Here is a 21904-nt window from a genome sequence, read left to right as displayed (position 1 = left end):
ACACTCCCATCAGAATGCATTCTAAGGTTTATCTATCCATCTCCAAAGCTCAAAACTCTTCTACATTCCTCACACAAAACAGATCGAAGGTCTGTCATAGCAGTGACCCCGCTTTTCTTGTTCATCGCTTTAATAAAATACCTAACAGAAACAGCTTGAGGTAGAGGATTATTTGGTCCAACAGCTTAAAGATGCAGTCTATGATTGTAGGGAAAATATGGTGGCAGAAGCAGTAGTCTATGTTGATGGGAGCTTATCACTTTTCTTTTCCTTTTTTTCTTTTTTTTTAATTTTATGTTCATTGGTGTTTTGCCTGCATGTATATCAATGTGAGGGTGTCGGATCCCCTGGAACTGGAGTTACAGACAGTTGTGAGCTGCCATGTGAGTGCTGGGAATTGAACCCGGGTCCTCTGGAAGAGCAGACACTATTCTTAACCACTGAGCCATCTCTCCAGCCCCTGATGGGAGCTTATCATGCATCTTGTTCACATCTCTGTAGGAGCAGGAAGATGGACATTACAAATTTCACATTGCCCATTGGATTTTATCTTATTTTTTAAAATTGTGTTCAGTTTGGACAGAACATAATGATCTGAGATTCAGCCTAAATTACTATAAGGTGCCCCATTCAGGGATTTAACATATAATTACTGTTGACCTTGTCCCTTGTCACTGGGAAATGTCATTTAGTTTGTGGTTGCTGTGCCACCTGTCACTCACTGTAGGTGCTCGTGCACAGTGTGAGCAGGTGGGAAGGTTCCTACACACACCCACCTTCTGTTGCAGTGTTGAAGACAAAAACACCAGAAAATAAGAAAAGCCAAGGTTTCATAAAGCAATTTGTGAGAGAAGAGATTAACCATGGTGGTTAGGTTGGTGTGCCAAACAACTTGGCCAGCAGTCAGGCACTACATCAGTAAATAGTACATCTTAACACAAGGGAGAAACTACCCCAGTGGTGGGAAAGATCATCAGATACTCAGATCTGTGAAGTGAGCCCCGAAGAACAGTCATGGTAATTCTCAAAAGCACTCAAATCTCTGGAGCTTAAGAAATGGACTCAGGAAGAAACCAACTTAGAGGATGTAGTTATGACCTGCTGGAGAACAGAGGCTCCTCAGGGTGCTACAGACCCAGTTGGGTGCTAGCAGAACTCCCCTCACTGGAGAGCGCATGTCTGGAGAGAGTCACCATTTCTTTAAGGACAAAGCTGTCTGGTAGTATGAACAAGGGAGGAAATACACAAGGAGCCTGGGGCTCCTTTCAGTGTCCTTCTACCATCCTCTGCCCACTGTTGAACATTGTACCTGTAACTTACACAGGTGACATGTGTCTATTATCATAGAGCATGGCAGAGTTGATATTGAATTGAGTGGCAAAAAATATATAAATAATCAGAAACACCAAAAATGGCTTGATTGTCTTCTCTGGGTAGGGGATCTTTTTGTTCAAGTCCTGAATTACAGAACTCCATCAGATCGTCAGAAGGCATACCAAGGTTAGTGGATGAACATTATAGGCAGAGGAACAAGTACAGTGACACAGAAGCAGAACTTTGTCCTAGGCAACTTGGAAGGCTTTGGTAAGAAACAAGGAATGTATTCCCAAGTGATTTGGAAGTCAACAGAAGCTTTTATGCAGGGGAGCCCCATGAACTCTGTCTGGCTGCTGTTTGAGCGTGGGTAAAGGCAAATGGAGGCCAGTAGAGAACCTGGAAGTCACCAGGTGAGAAGTGACAGAGGCTTGCACTGAGTGGCAGGTCATGGATGTGTTAGTTTGTTTTTTTTTTTAAATTTTAAATTTTAATTTTTTTTTATTTTTATGATTTTTCAAGACAGGGTTTCTCTGTGTCGCTTTGCGCCTTTCCTGGAACTCGCTTTGTAGACCAGGCTGGCCTCGAACTCACAGAGATCCATCTGCCTCTGCCTCCTGAGTGCTGGGATTTAAGGTGTGCGCCACCAACGCCCGGCTGGATGTGCTAGTTTAAAGTGAGGGTGGAAGTGGGCTTAAGCTGGGAAAGAATAGTCAGCCTTGTACACTAAGTGGCTGACCTGCTGCTGTTGAGAAACAGCCTTGTGATTGATTCATCACCACTGTCAAGCTGTGCTGGTCACTTGTCTCTCTACACCTGGATGATGGCAATCAGCCCTTATACTTTTAGTGTTGGAATCATCTCATTTTCAGGTTTCAAATTTAGTCTGCTTAAAAATCTGAGTGTCTCACCTAATCCAAAGCTTCTCCTGCAGCTGTAGAGGACATGACAGAAATCACTCTGGTAGAGGCTATGTTTCATGTCCTTATACCTTCTCTATTCTTCTAGGATAGAGAGGGGACCTGAGAAAGGGACATACAGGGTCTTGGTTCTTGTCAGGCTGTCTGTGGCTTTTTTGGCTACAAAGTACTTGCTCTAGGTTATGTATGGCTGTGGTGAAATAGCAAGAATAATGTATGCTTGATGTCTGACCTATGCCAGGTATTCTCCCCTGGTCTGGAGGCTGGACACTGAAGGATGCTTAACTGTACCTTCTCATTGTGCAGCACCTATTTGTATGGGTTCTTTGTTGATGATTGCTCTTTCTCCCATGTGGTAGTGACAGTGCATTTCCCTACTCGATCTGCTAGGCAGAAAGCTCCTGGGCTCTTCCACTTCAGAGTCTGATATGTGCCAAACCTTTGGAGCACTTTAGCCTTGTGGAGTTTATTGCCTATCCAGTATGCTGCACATTGAGGCAAGAAAGTCTGGGCCATATGACGAGTTCAAGGCCAGCCTGTGCTGCTGTGTAGTAGATTTTGTCACCCATTAGTCCCCTTTCACCCCCAAAAAAGTCTGCTATATAGCAGATTTCAGTGTCTATGTTGTAACATTTTTCTAGTAGGTATTTTTGTTTGGAGACAGGGTCTCTCTTTGTAGTTCTGGCTGTCTGTGTAGACCAGGCAGGCCTCAAACTAACAGAGATCCACCTGCCTCTACCGCCTAGCTCTGGGATAAAGGTCATGCACCATTACACCTGGCTCTCGAAGGCATTTTTAAAAAGTCAATAGATATTTGCTGTCATAAACATAACTTGTCTGTTGTATTCTGTTTTTAAAGCAGGGCCAAGATTTTCTTCTTCACTCGTCACTTGGGGGCTCCCAGCCTGAGGCCAGTGGTGCTGGGAGGCTGGCCCTAGGCACACAGACGATGACCTCATCAGGGCTAGGCACCACACCCTCAGATGCCTGCTCATGTGAAGCCTGCAGTGAGCGCAGGTATGTGTTGAGTTGGTCATTATGCCCACAGGGTATCTAGGAACATGTTGTACTTGCCTTGGAAATGGGGTTCTTTTGACAAATAACAGTACCTTTTTGACATACCCATGAAAGTAAGACATGGCCTTGCTTTTATGAGGAAAACCATACAAAAAGAAAATTCCTGCCCTCGAAGGATTAAACACTAGGAAGCTGGGCCTCATAAAGAGCAAAATGGAAGACCATTAGAATCTAAAGAAAAGCCAACTGTTATTTCATGCCATAATCCTAGCACTTGAGGGACAGAGAGATCTACCTGTAAGTTCCAGTGCAGTCATGGATTCCATAGCAAGAATTTATCTCAAGAAAGAGAAAATTAATTAAAAAAGAAAAGTGAGCCTAAGATGAGCATAAATAAATAGCTATGGTTGGGGGACTTGTGATGGAGGCTGCTAGGAGGCGAAGGAAGAATGGGTCAGGATCTGATAGAAAAAGTCTGTACTGCTGGCCTGGGATAGCCAGATTGAATCAGGTGGACACCAAAGGGTGGAAAACAAGAGCTCTGTATGCTATATGGGGTCAAAGTATGGAGTTGGGGAGTACCTTGTGGAAGTTAGATAGACTGCCTCTCTTAACTCTGCTGGTTGCTTTGTTGTCACAGAGACATCTCAGCAGAGACAGACCGGGAACCACAGCAGCTTCAGAACTATTGGTCAGAAGTACGCTACATGGTCCGATGCATATACCGCCAGGCAGGGACCCCACTGGCAGAAGATCAGGACCAGTCTCTGGTTCCCGACAAAGAGGGAGTGAAGGAGCTCGTGGATAGGTACAGGTTGCCCCTTCGTGTTACAGCCCCATCCAATCCCTGCCCTCCCTGCTGCCCATGGAGCCTCAGTGCTTGTCCTGAGTAAAGCTCAGTTAGGCTTTTTGAGCTCTTGATACAGCTCAGGTCTTCAGCAGACAACTGACCAACATGAGCCTTCTGGGTAAAAAGTTGCAGGTTCTCCTGTTTCTAAGTTGAGATGTTTCTGTCATATATTAAGACTGACAGTAACGCAGTCAAGATGCCAGAGTCCTGGCAGTGCCAGGTGATGCTAGATACTTTCAGATACTTTCATAAGCACTCTTGCATTTGTAGCTCAAGGAGAAAGGCAAAGTGTTCCTGTCCACTGAAACACTGTGAGATCGAGCAGCTTGTGAAGGCACCTACCCTATGAGGTGCACAGCAGCTGCTCTCACAGGGAATGGCTCCTGCCCAGCATTTGTTCTTCAGCAGGCTCCTTGTGCCCAGTGACTGACAGAAAGTGGGGTGGGCATCACTTCTGTTTTTCCTTACAACTTAAGTGTGCCACTTTTCCCCTGATTTTTGAAATGTTCCAATAAAGGCAACAAATCTGAGCCTGATATTTCATGGATTGATTCTCTCTCTTTTTTTTTCCTCCATGTGTTTTGATAGCACACTTTTGGCATCTTACAAAGTCACAGTTGCCATGCAGTAGATCATGTCAAAGAAGCAGAGGCATTGATTGGCAAAGCATTGTGTTCAGGATTTGAACTGTTGTCTACTTAGTGTTATATGAGACAATTCCAGGTGGTAAGTGCCTTTAAAAGAAGGGGTTTCTTAGTTAATGGCACATGAAACTCATGACGTCTCAGACCCTTCATGCTACATCTGTGATGCTTTAGAACAACATCAGCACAGGTTTAATCCAGGTGGAGCAGCATCTATGAACACATGTGTGAATGATTGAGTGAACTACTTGCAGTGTCTTTTTCACATGAGAAATCTGTTTGCATGGGCTGGAGAGAGATTGCTCAGTGATTAGAAGCACTGGCTGCTCTTGCAGGACTTGGGTTTGGTTCCCAGCACTCACGTAGTGATTTACAGCTGTTCGTGAACTCTAGGTCCAGGAATCCAACACCATTTTCCTTGGCACCAGGCAAGGAAACATGTGGCACTCATATACACATGCAAGCAAAACTCACATACACAGTAAAAAAAAATTATAAATTAAAAAAAAAAATCTGTTCTCAAAAGCATCACATGGTTTTTTTTTCCCTTAAATTTATAAAATATGGACATGAACAAAGAATCAAAATGCTTCTAATTTTCACTGCACTGAGAAAACTATAAGAAGGATGTCCACAGGCTTCCTTTTTTAAGAGTTTGTATGTGTTTGGTATATGCACATGAGTGTGTAGATGTGTACGTGTTCAGGGAGGGCAGGGTGGTTTCCTCTGTTGCTCTCCCCTTGTTGCCTTGAGACAGGGCTTTTCACTATTTTGGCTGTGCTGGTTGGCCATCGAGGTTTGGATATCGACCCCTTTTCAGCTAGGCTGGGTGCCAGTGAGCTCTCAAAAACCACTGATCTCCACCTTCCAATGCTGAGGTGACAGACATGCTCAGGGATGCCTGGCCTTTTACCAGGTACTGGGGCTTTGAATTCAGGTCCTTGTGCTTGCAAAGCAGGTAATCTTACCCACTGAGCCTTCTCCTCAGCCTCTACTATATTCTTGTGAGTTCAGCTGACCCTTGCTCATTTGAATCTTGTGTCACTGTCCTTAAACATAGGAACATATTCTTCTTAAAATTGTTGCCAGACTTAGTGATATATACCTGTAACCCCAGCACAGGGAAACGAAAGCAGGATTATAAATTTGAGTGTAGTCTGTGCTTTATATCAAGTTCAAGGCTGTCTAAGCCACATAGTAAGACCCTGTCTCCACAAATCAAAGGCTAGGGTAGCCCAGTGGTAGAGCTCTTGCGTAGCATGTGAAAAGCCCTGGGTTTGATCTCTAGTAATGGTGTGTGGGGGGAAACACTAGATTTTAATGTTACAAAAATTAATACATCTTTTTGAAATGTAGCAGCCACAGTGAGAATCCTATCAGTTTATTTTCTCTAAGTATGTTATATACATGGATTTACATATTTATTACCTTGCAAGTTGTACATGAGGCTTTACATACTACCTTGCAGATTGTGTGCATAGCTGTACATACTACTTTGTACATTTTTATTTGACTCTTATCTTTTACAGCTTAAGTGATGTGTGACCTTAGGGAACAGGAGGGAATGAAGAGATGGCACACATACATACACATAAAAATAATAAACACGGCCGGGCGGTGGTGGCGCACGCCTTTAATCCCAGCACTCGGGAGGCAGAGCCAGGCGGATCTCTGTGAGTTCGAGGCCAGCCTGGACTACCAAGTGAGTTCCAGGAAAGGCGCAAAGCTACACAGAGAAACCCTGTCTCGAAAAACCAAAAAAATAAATAAATAATAAACACATCTTTTAATTTTTTATTTATTTACTTTTTTTTTTTTTTTTTTGGAGACAAGATATCACCATGTAACTCTGGCTAGCCTGGAACTTGCTGTGTAAACCAGGCTTCCCTCAACTCACAAAGACCTTCCCACCTCGAGTACTGCGATTAAAAATGGTCCACAACCCCTTATTTTTTTTTAATGGAATAGGTAATAACTATGTTCTTCTCTTTAGATTTAATGTGGTGACCAAAGATGGAAGAATCTGTTATATAAAACTTATACCTTAATGCATTCTCCAACAGCCACTGAGCTCAGCTGGCTCTTCATAGTGACGTGTTCCAAGAGATGTTTTGGTTACTCCTTCAGTGGTCCTAGGCTTTCATCTAGAACAGTGGTTCTCAACCTTCTTAATGCTGTGACTCTTCAGTATAGTTTTCTCACGTTGTGGTGACCCCCCCCAACCATAAAATTATTTTCATTACTACTTCATAAATGTAATTTTGCTACTGTTATGAATCATAGTGTAAATATTTGTGTTTTCTAATGGTTTTAGGTGACCCTGTGAAAGGGTCATTTGACACCTCACAGGGTTGGGACCCACAGGTTGAGAACCACTGATCTAGAGACATCTCAGAAACATACCTTTAAAAGAAGTGGCAGCTTTAACCATAGTAATGCCAAATACTGTAGAGCAAGTTTTAAAAACTAGATCACCTTGTTGCATGAGCCAGCGTCAGGAGACTGAGGAAGAAAAACCACCTTTTCTCAAAACTTTATAAAAAGAATCACCTGTAAGTTTGGACAGAAATTTATTATCATTGTGGCTAGTTACAGGATGAATTTCATTGCTTTGTTGGTAATTTAAAAATAGGATGACCTGTATTTAAAACTTATTCTAATTGTAAAAATAACACGGGCTCATTTGTATGGTATTCTGAGTTCCTAGAAAGAAAGAAGGTAATCTTGGCCCCAGCCCTCCAACCAGTTATCACCTCTGCTGGAATTGAAGCTTGTCACTTTTTAAGTCCTACTCATTGTGTTAGCACCTGAGGCCAGCTCTCAGGCACAGTACAAGGGAGGCTTTATACCTCTTGTTGTGAATTATATACCTTCCTCAGACTAGATGGGCTTAGGTCTTTTCTCATGGACAGTAAAGTGGAGCAGAGTCCCTGTACAGGTTACATAAACAGTATAGTCAGAGGAAGCATTTGGGGGATGTCAGTTTCCCTGTGAGTTACCTTGCACTCCCACAGGTTATCACAAGAGAGGTATTTAATAAAAGATAGCCACTGACATAAAAACTGCCTGTCAACTGACATGTGTGAATAGCCATGGCTGAGTAATGACTCTTTCTTTGTCTCTGTAGGCTCTGTGAGCGGGACCCCTATCAGCTCTACCAGCGGTTGGAGCAGCAAGCTCGGGAGTATGTGCTGGAAATGAAGGTCCGCCTGCTCCGGCAGCTGTCTGCTGCCGCGAAAGCCAAGGCGCCATCTGGCCTGCAGGGCCCACCACAGGCACACCACTTTGTCTCTCTACTCCTGGAGGAGTATGGTGCCCTCTGCCAGGCTGCACGATCCATCAGTACCTTTCTTGGCACTCTGGTGAGAGACCATGCCCACTTCTTTCCTTGCTGCTGAGGTGACGTAAAGAACAAAAGCATGTGATAGGGAGGTATGTGCAGCTAGGGGACTGATCATACGGTCAAGTCCTCCTTGCACAGCCATAGACTCCTTTCCACACAAGGTAGACTAGGATTAATCTTAGTTCAGTGGATTTTGCTGGCAGTAGAAGCATTGAGAGAATTAATGTCTAGGAGCCACAGCATGGAAATGTGTTTGGGAAGACCTAATCACTAGAAAGTGAGGCATTAGGATATGGAGGTGAAAACGGTGGTGCGTTGATAGGAAGTCCAAGAAGTTTGGGGGTCTTGGGTTGGTGTTAATTACTGCCAGTGACTGGTGCTGCAGTTGAGGAAAGGCACATTTAAGACCTCTTGTTTGGATTTCTTCATGTGTGTACCCAGCAGCAGTGCAAGAAAGGGATGGATTTACTGAAGCTGCCCTGCCCCTTCCTCACAGGGTTCTCACAGTTCTAGCAGGGCACACAAGTAAATCTTTGATCACCCTATTCATGGGTGGACAGAGAGAGGCAGTGCATGGAAATAAAGTCATTGTAGTTGGAAGCAGACCAGGATCCCCAGGGACAAACACAGAAGCTTCCCTAGGCTGCCTCTCTGTCTCGTCAAGTGTGGTTCCCCCCGCCCTCCCCATAGTCTGCAAGTCTTCACCATTATTTCATCTGATTATTAAATGACACTTCAGTGGGTGGGTTTTAATGCTTAGTGGTGGCTATGTTTTGGAAAAAAAGTTGTAGTAACCATTGGTTCTTTATCTGGTTCTGATGTTAATGAGGCTCTCCAGAAAAGTTCACATAATACCACTTGGCAAGACATTGCAGCAGCCCCAGACTATCCAGTTTCCCTGCCACAGTCTGCCACTGTGCCAGGTAACTACTTCCAAGAAGAGGTGTATGAGACACATGTGTAGGAAAAATTGGGTGAGGTGACGAAGGCAAGCTGGATGTGAGGGCCCTGGTAGTTGCAGTTGTCCTATGCCCCATCTTGTACTTCTTGTACCTTTTAGCCCTCCTCCACCTCAACTTGGGACTCTGCCTATTCTAGACTTGGTTTCAGAGCTGCTGCTCTAGAGAACCATGTACCAGCCTAGTAAGAGATTAGAAAGAGAATTGGTAAATTAAAAGGAAGTAAAGGAGCCTTGAGCTCTGTGTATGTGTCTTAAAAGGACACAGAAGTGCGGCACATCAGAGCAACATGGAAGATGTAGTGAGGAGCCTCTCACTACTGACATTTCTAGGAAAAACTAGACTTGAGAATACATAGGAAGGCTCAAACATCAGAAAGTAATTCAGTCCAGAAGAGTGAGGAGCACTGATGGACTGGTGGGCTATGGGCCCCCAGCATGTCGCCAATAGCACTTGATGAGTTTGCTCATGTTTCTTAGGAAGTAAAAGCCCTTTCCTTGCCCGAGTGTCCCAGTGAAGAATTATTTGAAAATATCAGAATGAGCTTTCACAAAGACAGGCAAGAAAAGTATTGTCCTGACTCCAATACATTTTTTTTTGAAAATGTTTTATGTATTTCTGTGTGCATGCTTGTGGAAATCAAGAGGGCAAGTTGTAGGAACTGATTCTCACCATGTGGGTTCCAGAGATCGAACTTAGATAGATCATCAGGTTAGCACCACGCACTGTTACCAGCTGAGCCATCTCGACAGTCTTAGGTTTTTGGATTGTGTCGTGTCCCCTGCCCCCTGTCCCTTGAGCCCACCTATGTCTAGGTGGGTAGGGGTTACTTAGAATACAGCAAGGTGCCAACCCATATTATTCCAATCAGAGACTTGGTTTGGTGTGTTTTGACACAAGCAGGGAGCAGTGACTTCAGAAACAAGATGTTTTAGGCCTGTGCAGAAGGTGGCAGGGTATGGGAGCGTCCTTCTAGGAAGTTTTGTATTTTCATCTACTCACTACATCTTCTGTTATCTTTTTTTTTTTCCCACTACTAGGAAAATGAACATTTGAAAAAGTTCCAGGTGACATGGGAACTGCATAACAAACACCTTTTTGAAAATCTCGTCTTCTCAGAGCCACTTCTCCAGAGCAACTTGCCAGCACTGGTGTCTCAGATCAGGTATTTTGTCTTGACTTAGATTCTTTTTTCCTGTGATCTTATGTGTGTGTTCATGCCTGTAGACCACTACATGTGGAAGGAAGTCTTACAGGAAAAATAACAGGGCTTAGGGGGAAAGATAGTTAGACCGAAAGCTCTAAATCTAAGATATAATACAACTAAACTTTGGTTTATTTGTAATTTGTATTTTATGTGTATGAGCCTGCAAGCATGTCTGTGCATCACATGCTGCTGTGCCTCAGGAGGCCAGAAGAGGGCATTGGATCCCCTGGAACTGGAGTTACAGGCAGTTGTAAGCTGCCATGTTGGTAATAGGACCCAAACTCAGGTCTTCTGGAAGAGCAGCCTGTACTCTTTACTGCTGAGCCATCTCTTCAGCCCCCAATTAAACTCTTAAATAATAAACCAATATCAATGCTATTTAGGTTTAACACCATAATGCCTCATAAATAAATAAAGGCTCCAGCAAACAGTGCTTTACCTTAATAGGCCTTGGTTCAGTCATGGGTCATGGCAGGGTTCTTGCATTGTGGTGAAGGGAGTTGGAAGAGGAGGAAGAACATGGGACTCAGAGTACCTTTGACTCCCCTAGGCTTAGATTTGCTTTTCCATCTAGGTTTGTAGAGTGCCTATGTCACTTCTCACCAGGAGAGCTGGTGAGTGATTGATTCTCTGCTGTTACTAAGAGAAGTGCACAGGTACAGTGGGCATTTGTTGGGATGAGCTATGCTAAATGGAGGCAAACAGTATGAGTGTGTTTGTCCTGCAGCTAGCCCCTCCTTCATCAGCCATTACTCAGTAGAGCTGAGCAGCTACCTTAGTATCTTCTCTTCTTGATTTTGTTTCTTGTCTGTTAAACAAATAGAAGCACAGTCCCACAGTGTAGCATACATTAATAGCAGCGACCTTTGTTTTCCCTACTCAACCTCACTTTTAGAGAAAGAACCACCTCAGAAGTAATTGGTTCACGGCAAGGTGCTGTGCAGAACTGGTATGCTTTTTGTAGATTTTTACCAGTTTCACTCAGCCTCAGTTTGCTTTCCAGCCATTCTTTCCATGTCCACTATTGAAAAATATTCAGTACAGGGCAATCAAGATGTTTCATCAGGTAGAGGTACTTGCCACCAAGCCTAATGACCTGAGTTTGGGTTTGATCTCCAGGACCCACGTGGTGAAAGGAGAGAAGACTCCTACATGTTTGTTCTCCGATTTCCACATGCTACCTATGGCAGATGCACATGTATGCACATGCACAACAGACACACAGGAAATTTAAAAAGTCAAAAACATCCAGTATACTCCTAAAGGGTACCCTACCTGGTGAAAGGAAAGGAAGCCAAGCTTAACTTGAAGAACATGCTTTTGTCCAAGTTGTGAGGTTCCCTGATTTCACCCATGCCTCCCTTGGGGCTCGAGCAAGTCTCAGTACCTGCCTTTTGTTTCTTTTCCTGGTGCATATTGGATTTGATGTATCTGTCATCCAGTTGATTCCTAGAGGCTGACAGAAACCATTTCTTTTCTGGGCCCATGTTCTGAATATTTTTGTTCCTCACTGGGAATTACAGTCACATTCCAAAGATGAACAGTATCTTAGTTTTGAATGTTCACTCTGGGGTTCACTCCCTATTACTCTCAAGTCCTAAGAGGAAATGAGGTGCAGGAAAGAAGGAAAGCAGCATGACCTTAGGAGTCCTAGTCATTCCAGAAAATACTGTCCTATTGTGTCCCACCACAGACTCACTTGTCAACCCCAAGAATGGTTTATACTTGAATTTGCAGTGTATAAATACACATTTAATAACACAAATTTTTCCCACAAATTACTAATGAAATACATAGTTGTATAGGCCTATTTAACTTGTAAAGAAATTATGGAGTGGGCCAGACATGGTGGCACATACCTTTAATCTCAATACTTGGAAGGCAGAAGTAGCTGGATCTCTGCAAATGCAAAGCCAGCCAGCCAGGGCCATGTAGAGAGTTCCTGCCTCAAAAGGAGGATGGGCAAAAAATTAATAGTGTATAATACAGATGTGAACTGTGCAAACACTTGTAGCTTAGTAGAGGAAGAGACGACAAATAGCCTATGGCCAGCATTTGGGTTTATTTAATGTGTCTTTTTGTATTATTCTTGTTAACATAAATCATTTTAGAGGCCAGTCTGATCTGCATCGGGAGTTTCAGGGCAGTCAGGGTTTTTATGGTAATCTGTCACACAAATATACAGCAGTTAGGGGTGGGAGGGTGTCAGTGAGTAAGAGGTCGTGTTGTGCAAGCCTGAGGACCTGAGTTTGAAACCCTAGCACCCACATAACAGTCAACTGTAACCGTATGTACCTATAATCTCCATTATTAGGTAGGATTATTAGTTTGCAAACTTCTGAGTTTGCTGACCAATCAGTGTAACTGAATCGTTGAACTCCAGGTTGAGGGAGAGATCTTATCTCAAGACAAAAAGGCAGAAGTGGCAGACCAAGACAGCAGGTCTTCTGCTCTGCCTGCCTCGTGGCCTTACACACACACACACAATAAGTAAACAGTCTGCTTAAAGGTCATCCTCATTCATAGAAACTTAGTAGCTTTGTTAGCTTTCTAACACTGACAGTGATAGAATGCTGTAGGTGTCAACTTCTAAGAAGGAAAGGTTTGTTGTGGCTCACCATTTTAGAAGATTCCTTCCGTCACAGAAGTATTTGGCAAAGCAGACCTGCGCTCACCTGTGCTAACTGCCAAGCAGAGAAAGGATTCAGGAATAAAGTACATCAAGTTTCCACCAGTTTCTGATATGTAGCCCAGTAAACTCTGAACCCATCTGTGGATTAGTCCATTAGTGAAGTCAGAGCCCACATGATCCAGGCACCCCCCAAAAACCCTGCCTCTGAACACTGCCGCCCTGGGAACTAAGTCTTCAACACAGGAACCTTTGGGAGACATTTCAGATCCAAACCATAACAGTTAAAAACAAAACATAAGAAAGCTACTTGTTTTATTGGCCATTTTATTGGAATTATTTACATACTGTATAATTCATCCACTTAAAATTACATTCAGTGCCATTTGACTTAAATTATCAATTTTCTGATAAATATATTTTACCATTTTAAGTTATGATTTAGTAACATTGATTATATTCACAGTAGTTACAGTTAACTGTATATTTACAAAATATTTTCATGTCCTCAAACAAAAGTTCTCTTTTCCCTTTGTCCTTTGAGAATATTTTCTCTGAGTTCCATTGCTGTCTTGCCCCATTTTCCCGGCAATTAAAGAATCTGTCCTACAGAGATGCTATGGGAATGCTCTAGTCACCTCATTCCATCACCAATGCTATCTGCAGGGTCCCTGTTGGTTCCACTCTCCTTGACTCAAATAGTCTGTATTTGTAACTTGGAACAGGTAGAAATGGAAGAAAAATATTTGGGAAGAAAGGCAGGATGGAAGTTATGGTATCTTGTTACTTTTCTGTTGTTGTGATAAAACACTATAAGGCAGGTTATAGGAGGAAGAGTTTATTTGGGCTTACAGTTCTAGAGACATAAGAGTCCATAATGGTGGGAAAGCACCGCAGCAGAAACAGGAAGCTGAGAGCTTACATCTCAACTGTGATCACAAAGCAGAGAGAGCAAACTAGAAGTGGAATGAGGCTTTTAATCTCAAAGCTGGTCCGTCCCCAGTGACATACTTCCTCTCGTAAAGCTGCACCGCCTAAACCTCCCTAAACAGCACCACCAATCAGAGACCAAATGTTCAGATGCCCCAGATTATGGGGATAGTTCTCATTTAAACCATGACATGTGGGAATTGGGATTTATTTGTTTGTTGTTTGTTTTTGTTTTGTTTTGTTTTGTTTTGTTTTTGAGACAGGGTTTCTGTGTGTAATCCTGGCTGTGCTGGAACTCACTCTGTAGACCAAGCTGGCCTGGAGCTCAGAGATCCACCTCACTTGTTTCTGCTTCCTGAGTGCTGGGATTAAAGGTGTGCACCACCACCGCCTAGCTTGGGAATTGGGTTTTATATTCAATACTAGAATGAGTTGAGTGAAGGACAAGGCTGGCAGCAATAGGAACCAGGAGAAAACCTCTTTGAGGGCTGCAACATACAGCTGTTCTTGAGACCTACGGTGGTTCCAGGCATTGGTGCAAAGCCTAGATGGACACCTGTGCAGGTGGCCTTGCAACCAGTAGAGTTTCTGTGAATTCTCTGTTTTTACAGTGTTTACATATGTGAGCCACCTTGACAAAGAAAGTGAAAGGAAAAGATTTTGGCAACGACTTCTGTTCATTTCTACCTGTGAAAGATGTTTTATTAAAAATGACTTTGTTAGGCTGGGCAGTGGTGACTCCCACCTTTAATCCTAACACTTGGGAAGCAGAAGCAGGTGGATCTCTGTGAGTTCGAGGCTAGCCTGATCTACAGAGTGAGTTCCAGGACAGCCATCTCAGTTACATAGAGAAACCCTGTCTCAGGACTTTGTTATTTCTTTTTGTTATTAAATCCCTTGGGGGTGGGGGGAGATGGCTCAGTGGTTAAGAGCTCTGACTGCTCTTCCATGAGACCTGGTTCAATCCAGCACCCACAGCAGGGCTCACAACTGTCTGTAACTCCAGTTCCAGGAGACCCCACACCCACACAGAGATACATGCAGGCAAAATACCAATGCACATAAAATAAAAATAAATTTACAAAAAAGTCCCCACTAGGTTATTACAGATAAAATCATGAAGTAGTAGGCACTATAAACAGCTTTATATTTTTTATACATATTTTTCTTGTGTTAATGCACAACATATTTTTATTAAACATGCTTCAGTCATACTTTCCTTGACATGAATGTATTTCCACTTCAGAACTTATGCATATATATAATTATAGCATTTGTATGTTTTGTATTTCTCATTAAACATTTTGTTTTCTCTGAATCAGTGTATGTTAATAAGAAATGTGTATACAGCTCCATATGTTGTAACCTTAGTGTTTTTAGAATTCTTGTTAGTTTTTTTCACCAGGTACTATCATTTCCTTGAGCATCTCCTTTATATGTGTTTCTGTTCAGAGTGCTTTGTGTATATAATCTTTTAAGCCCAGATTGCAGCCTTGCTGTGTGGTATGTGTTGTGAAAGGAGGTGGTAAAGTTAGACAGTACCAACAGGCAGCAAGATTCTTCTGTCTGGCCCAGAGCTTCTGGGCTCTTCCTTTGTGATAGGCCTTCTCCCTCCTAGGCTAGGCACCACCACACATGACACTTGCAATGAAGACACGTACAGCACCTTGCTGCAGAGGTACCAGCGTTCTGAGGAAGAATTGCGCAAAGTTGCTGAAGAGTGGCTGGAGTGTCAGAAGAGGATCGATGCCTATGTGGATGAGCAGGTAAATGTTGTCCCCAAGACATAGCCTGTACTCTGAGGCCTCTGTGCCAAGTAGCTAGCTACAGACCAAATTGCAGAGCTCCCAGTAGAGGCCTTTGGTGTGCCCTGGTAGAAACCTTGCAATATCACAGACCTCTGACCTGTCTATTATTGTGTGACAGGAGCAATTAGGTCCTCAGCAAGGTTGTACCTACTGTCTCTGTGTTCTAATGGAGGACCCTGGGAAGTTACCAGGCCTTTCAGGTCCAGCAGCCATTTATCCGTCATGGTGTTGTTGAGAGCCCATTCTTTCTTTATTCAGAACTGTCTGACAGTGAACAGACATGAGGGCAGAGGATAGCAGGACAAGTAGGATGTGCCTGCTGGAGATGGGCCTGAAGGGGGTCTGCCAGGTGACCACTATTTTCTCAGAGGAGACACCAGGCATGTTGTTAAGATGGTATTTCTGCCATTCATCTGGCCCCCTGCCTTTCTAGAGCTTCTGGTGAAGCTGAACAAAAAAACTTTAGTTTTTAAAGGTGCTAGTATGAGGAGTAAAAAAGGAGAAATGGCAGCCCAGCGTCGGTGCCTGCAAGGCAGTTTGTAAACAGATATGAGTACCTGTTTTGGGTTGAGATATAAGCTGGTCCCACATGAATCCAAGGGTCATTGTGCCATTTAGATACTGACTGAGCCCTTATTCCTCTTCCTGTTTGCTGCTGGGTGGTTGGGAAGGGGGTTTCTTGTTCAGAATTTGAGAAAAGCCTCCCTGTTTACTACTTTGGCCCCCAGGGTGTCAGTGGATTAGTCCCACTTTTGTCACTGTATGGAGTTCACTGCTGCTGAGCTTGTCATGGGGCCAGAGGCCCTGAGAGCCCTGTGATTCTGCTGTGATGTGTCCTTGGCCTCTGCATAGTCAGTGCCTGTGCAGTGCCCTCCCTGCTATTTGAGACTGCTGGCCCTGCTGGGGAAGCAGTTGTTGCTCTTCATTTTCTTTAGAGTGGGTGTAGCCCTAAATTAACTTTTTGTTTGGTCTTATAGTCAGATTTACTCTCCACCTGTGCCAGGAACAAGGCTGTTCTTGAGCTGAATAATAGATTGCAGTTTGGGGGACTGACTATAGCTGGTTAATTAACTGCAGGGTCTGCCTATGTATTGGGGGAGGGAGGAGTGTGAGAATAGCCTGACAGGCATAGTATGGGTGGGGCCTCAGCTGCAGCTGTCCCCCTACAGCCTCAAGAATCAGGTCCTAGTCCTACAGGTAGCTGGTCCTACAGGTAGTTGACTGCCCAGTTTCATAGAGGCAACCACAGAAAAAGGACCAGCAGCTGCCCTTCCTCTGAGCCCTGTATGCATAGCAGTCTGCTTTCTGAGCCCCCCTGTTCTGGCAGCAGAGAGATCTGGGTCCAGGAGTGGGAGGGGCCAGAGTGGAGGCTATCTTCTTCCTGAGAATTCTCCTTCTAGGATCCTATAGAGTACCCTGACAGTTCACTCTAGGATCAGCTTCTTACCATGACAATGAAAGAATCACATAAATGATATTTAGTTTTACATGAGCTTTTCTATTTTATACAAAATCATAAAGTGGTTTTTTTTAATATGTAGTTTTAAAAAAGCAGACTACAGTGCACTGTGTACAATGTAAACTCTGTAGAGAACATTCATGGCATCAGAACATGACTTTATTGAGGTTATCAAAGTCAGGGAGAAACAGTGAGGGTTTGGGTCATTAGTACTCTGAAATAACGAAGCAAAAAGACATTGCTCAGTTTCCCATCACTGTGAGAGAATACAAGTTTGTCATTTGTTTGTTACAGGTCTTACTCTATAGTTCATGCTAGCCTTAAACTTGTGATCCTCTTGCCTCTGCCTCCTGAATACTAGTTAACAGCCCTGTGCCCACCACACCTGGCTTCAATCACCAGCTTAAAAGGAACATCCCTTGACTTTTGCTGTGTTTTTATGGTGGCACAGCACTTAGCTGGAGGTCATGATGGAGAAGGTCTTTAGGGCTCCAGGAAACAGAGAGGAAGGCTCTGGGGTCCTAATATGCACTTCAAGGTTATGCCCCAGTGACCTGACTTCCACTGGGAGCTACTTCCTAAAAGGTTCCTTCACCTTCCAATGCTACTGTGTGCTAATGAACAAGTCTTCAGCATGTGACCCTTGTGTGAACCAGACTATAGGTTCTGGAGAGATGGCTCAGCAGTTGACAGCACTGGCTGCTTTTTCAGAGGACCCAAGTTTGATTTCCAGTACCCACATGGCAGCCTACAGGCATCTGTAACTCTAGTTCCAGGCAATCCAACACACTCTTCTGGCCTCTGTGGGCACCAGGCATGCATGTGGCATATAGCCATACATGCTGGCAAAACACTCATATACATAAAATAATAAATTATTGAAAAAAAAGAAAAAGAACCAAACTGAAGCACCAAACGCCAGCCTGTGCCTGGCTAACTCTTGTCATCATAGTGAATGATACATAGAAGGGGATGAGGAGCTGGAGAGGCACAAAGTGCCAATGCGTTGAGAGCAAATATAGCAGAGCTTGCTTCTGTCCCCAGGGAAGAATCATTGAAGTCAGCTAAGATTACAAACACAAAAGGGCTCCAAACTCACAGGTGTCTCAGCATACAATATAATGTCACAGGAAAGCCATACTGCAGCCGTCCCGGTGTGCTGATGCTAAGACCACATAGGATGACTCCTGCTTCCTGTAAAGGGCCACCACTATACTAATCTGGGTTTGCTGCTGGATACAACAGTAGGGGGAATCCAGTGTGATGTAGGCACTCTGTACTTCAGCTAAACATGTGCAGCACCTAGAACTTTCTGTAGAAGGAATAGTAAACTTGCTGTGGAGACAGATGGCAACAGTGCCCATGCAACAGCAGCTAGTGTCTGCTTTGGGCCCCACAGTCCTACTGGCAGTCTCAGCATTGACGAGAAGCTGCTGCTGATCTCTGCTCTTGAGTATTTGGGAGAGAGGGGTACGAGCTGGGCTTAGTTCTTGGAATGGAGACTGTGTCTAAGTGGGTTGGCAGTAATTTGAGGTTTCCTGGGTTAGTCTGTTTTATTTTCTTCTGATTCTCAAGTTGAATTGTTTTATACTTCAATTTTAAATTTTTAAATTAATTTATTTTATGTTGTTGCTTTGTTGGAATTGCACATAGATGAAGGGTAATAATAAGGATAGTGTTCTCAGGACTAGGAAGGTCATGTATATGGGTGGAGCAGACCAGCTCCAGGAGTCCCCAATCAGGCTTGTGGCCTGTCAAGTGCTGGAGAGCAAGCACTTACTTCCCTCTGCACAGGAAATGTATCCTGCTCTCTGAGGTGAGCAGCTTCTGAGGTTCTGTTTTTCACGTGAGAAAAGTACTTGGGATAGTGTTATGAGTGTCAAGCAAGAGGCTGATGTGCAGTAGCTCATCCTTTTGTACTGCACTTCTGTTTTGTTCATAGGTAATCTTTATTGTCAATATTTTTAAAAAATATCTATTTTAAAATAAAAGAATCTTCCTTGAGAGTGTTCTGTGTAGTTGTTACTAAGGTTTTTTGTGTATTTTTATATCTCCTTTCTAGATGACAATGAAAACCAAACAGCGCATGTTAACAGAAGACTGGGAGATTTTTAAGCAAAGGAGATTAATTGAAGAACAGGTAAGGTTGACAGGAGAGACCTGTAAATTATGGCACAGAAAAGTGCATCTTGATGTCTAAGCATGCTCTGTGTTAACAGGATACCAATGAAGACCATTGACAGCTTCTTCTAGTGTTAAAGTCATCGTATAGTGATTTTAACATTCAGATAAACTGACTACACTTACCTGTTTCTTGGTCTTCCATATACTTGCTTGAAAAGAATAATCTCGGTGGGAATTGTAAGAAATGATACAAGGACCCATACTCCCTAAACTCCCCCTTCCCCTTTACACCAGTTAGCCAGTTGCATCAGATTGAAGTTGAGTTCCCACCAATGGGATGATACAGAGGCCCTTTTGCCTGAGTGTGCTGATAAGCCTAGTTAAGTTCTGGCACACCCTTCCCCTTTGAAATCCAGATTCCTAAGTTTCGGGGCTACTTCCTAGGCAGCTTTCAGGTCCAGTCTTCCCCTCCACATACCAGTCTCAATTCCTGGTGTCTAACAATTGCTGAGCACCCAGAGCACACTGAGTAAACTTGGTGTCTGCAACAGTTCTACCTTTTGGTTATCTGCAAAAAATGCACATGGGATGTGTCTGTTGGAGACCAGAGCATTAAGGGGTTTTTTGATGCTTTGCTCTTCTTTTGACTGACTGCCTGCATGTTCCAGGGCTACCGCCTTGTGGGTTTTTGTTGTTGTTGTTTTGTTTGGTCTATTTGTAAAAGGTGGGCCTCTTGGATTGTAAATGAGCATGATTATTGTAATAGTTGAAATGTAGTCCATGAAATGGGGGAAGTGTCTTGCAAATTTAAGCCATTGTTTATTTCCTCTAGTTAACTAATAAGAAAGTGGTTACTGGCGAGAACAACTTCACAGATACCAGGAGGCACATGTTGTCATCTTCTAGGTTGAGCATGCCAGACTGCCCTAACTGCAACTACAGGCGAAGGTGAGCTAGACTGTCTGGGTGCTATTGGCCTTCAGCCCACACTGAAACAAGCAGAGGTTTGAACCCAACCTTCAGAGTTGGCTTTCTTGGTAACTGTCCTTAATTCCCGATCAGATGTGCTTGTGATGACTGCAGCCTCTCACACATCCTCACTTGTGGTATCATGGAACCCCCCGTCACTGATGACATCCACATTCACCAGCTACCACTCCAAGTGGATTCTGCTCCCGACTATCTCTCTGAGATGCGCCCACCTAGTGTGTCATCAGCAAGCTCAGGGTCAGGTTCCAGCTCTCCCATCACAATTCAGCAACATCCCAGACTCATCCTCACAGACAATGGCTCTGCACCAACTTTGTAAGTTGTGACTTTATAATAGAGTTTCAGAAATTTATCCATTTAATGAGAAAAACAGGCATCAGTCTACAGAAATATGATCACCATTACAGTGCTTTTTATAAAAAAGAAAAAAGGATCTTGCAGTGTGTTAAGCACCTGTTAAAACATGAAATCAATAAACCCAAACTGATACTATTTTATTACCTGAAAAAATATGGTGAATTTCTAATTGCCAGTTGGTATGCAGGGAAATGTCTCGCAGTTCTGGTCTCATTTTCTCATTCTGCCTGAAGTGGACAGTGGCTGTTCATCCTCTTCATTGTCAGCTCAGTGTTCATGCTCGTTCCATGTCTTGCTAAGAACTCAGATCACTTTAGCAAGCAATTAAAAGTTTGTGTTTTCTGTATTCCTACATTTTAAGAAGTGCGTTTCGTATTAGCAAGGGGCTGTAAACTCAATTGTGACCCTTTCATTTGCAGAGGCCTCGTAAGTTAGTTTGCACATGGATGTATATAGTTTCTTAGCCTTTTTACTTTTCTGTTTGGATGGTTGGTTGATTGGTTGATTTTTTTTTTTGTGATAGGGTTTCTCTAAGTAATTCAGGCTGTCTTAGAACTCACTCTGTAGACCAGACTAGCCTCAAACTCAGAGATCCACCTCCTTCTGCTTCTTGAGTATTGGGATTAAAGGCATGTGCCACCACACCTGCCGTTTTATTTCTTTTCTTTCCTTCTTGTTTTTTGTTTGTTTGTTTTTGAGACAGTTTTACTATGTAGCTCTGGCTGTCCTGGAGCTCTCTGTGTAAACCAGGCTGGCCCCAAACTCACAGAGATCCACCTACCTCTGCCTCCTCAGTGCTGGAATTAAAGAGCATGTGCTACCACACTGGGCTGTATGTGGTTTTTTTAAGTGAAGTAAGTTGAACATGAAGCCATCACTAGCCCTGCCGAGGTGCTTATGTTGAGGGATATTTGACTATATCTGGCTGCACATGATCCTCAGAGTCTTTGATTCATCATACAATTCATTTGGATTTGTCTTTTTTCATCCTTCAGAGTTTTCCTTGTCTTCCAGGTCTCCATGAATGAATTTTTATGGAGCTAGGGGGATAGAACCCAAGGCTTCATATATGCTAGATGAGCGCTGTACCACTTAGCCCCAAATACAAAATAATTCTAAAGGCCGGAGCTGAAGTTCCTGGTTGACTTTTCCTTGAACAAAGTTCTCAGACCTTAGGCATTTTGAGGATTTCTCCGCTAGCTATTATACGGCTTCTGACCGAGGCATATGGAAGTTTAACAAGCAAGTGAATCTATTGAAAATTGAAGTTAGGGAATTGCAAATGTATCAAACTGTCTGACTTACTGTCATAATTGTCATCATCAGTTGTGGGCTCTGGTGTATGATCATTAA

The 21904-nt window shown here is 43.4% G+C and overlaps 1 protein-coding gene across 4 annotated transcripts in view; it reads left to right on the top strand.

Annotated features, from left to right (window-relative positions):
• Positions 1-21904, top strand: part of Fam193a (family with sequence similarity 193 member A) — a 135084-nt gene that overhangs the window by 59301 nt on the left and 53879 nt on the right. For 2 of the 4 annotated variants that reach the window (XM_052736185.1, XM_052736183.1), the window contains 8 exons: positions 3094-3251; positions 3892-4059; positions 7873-8107; positions 10088-10212; positions 15432-15579; positions 19143-19220; positions 20037-20152; positions 20267-20509. In XM_052736185.1, the coding sequence (XP_052592145.1) occupies positions 3184-3251; positions 3892-4059; positions 7873-8107; positions 10088-10212; positions 15432-15579; positions 19143-19220; positions 20037-20152; positions 20267-20509 (1181 nt within the window). In that variant the 5' untranslated portion in view covers positions 3094-3183. The remainder of the gene's footprint in view (positions 1-3093; positions 3252-3891; positions 4060-7872; positions 8108-10087; positions 10213-15431; positions 15580-19142; positions 19221-20036; positions 20153-20266; positions 20510-21904) is intronic. The other 2 variants (XM_052736184.1, XM_052736186.1) reach the window with 1 other exon arrangement.

Source organism: Peromyscus californicus, unplaced genomic scaffold (assembly GCF_007827085.1).
Source record: "Peromyscus californicus insignis strain IS unplaced genomic scaffold, ASM782708v3 Scaffold_13__1_contigs__length_99412109, whole genome shotgun sequence".
Classification (NCBI taxonomy): domain Eukaryota; kingdom Metazoa; phylum Chordata; class Mammalia; order Rodentia; family Cricetidae; genus Peromyscus; species Peromyscus californicus.
This window is presented reverse-complemented; position numbering and strand designations above follow the sequence as displayed.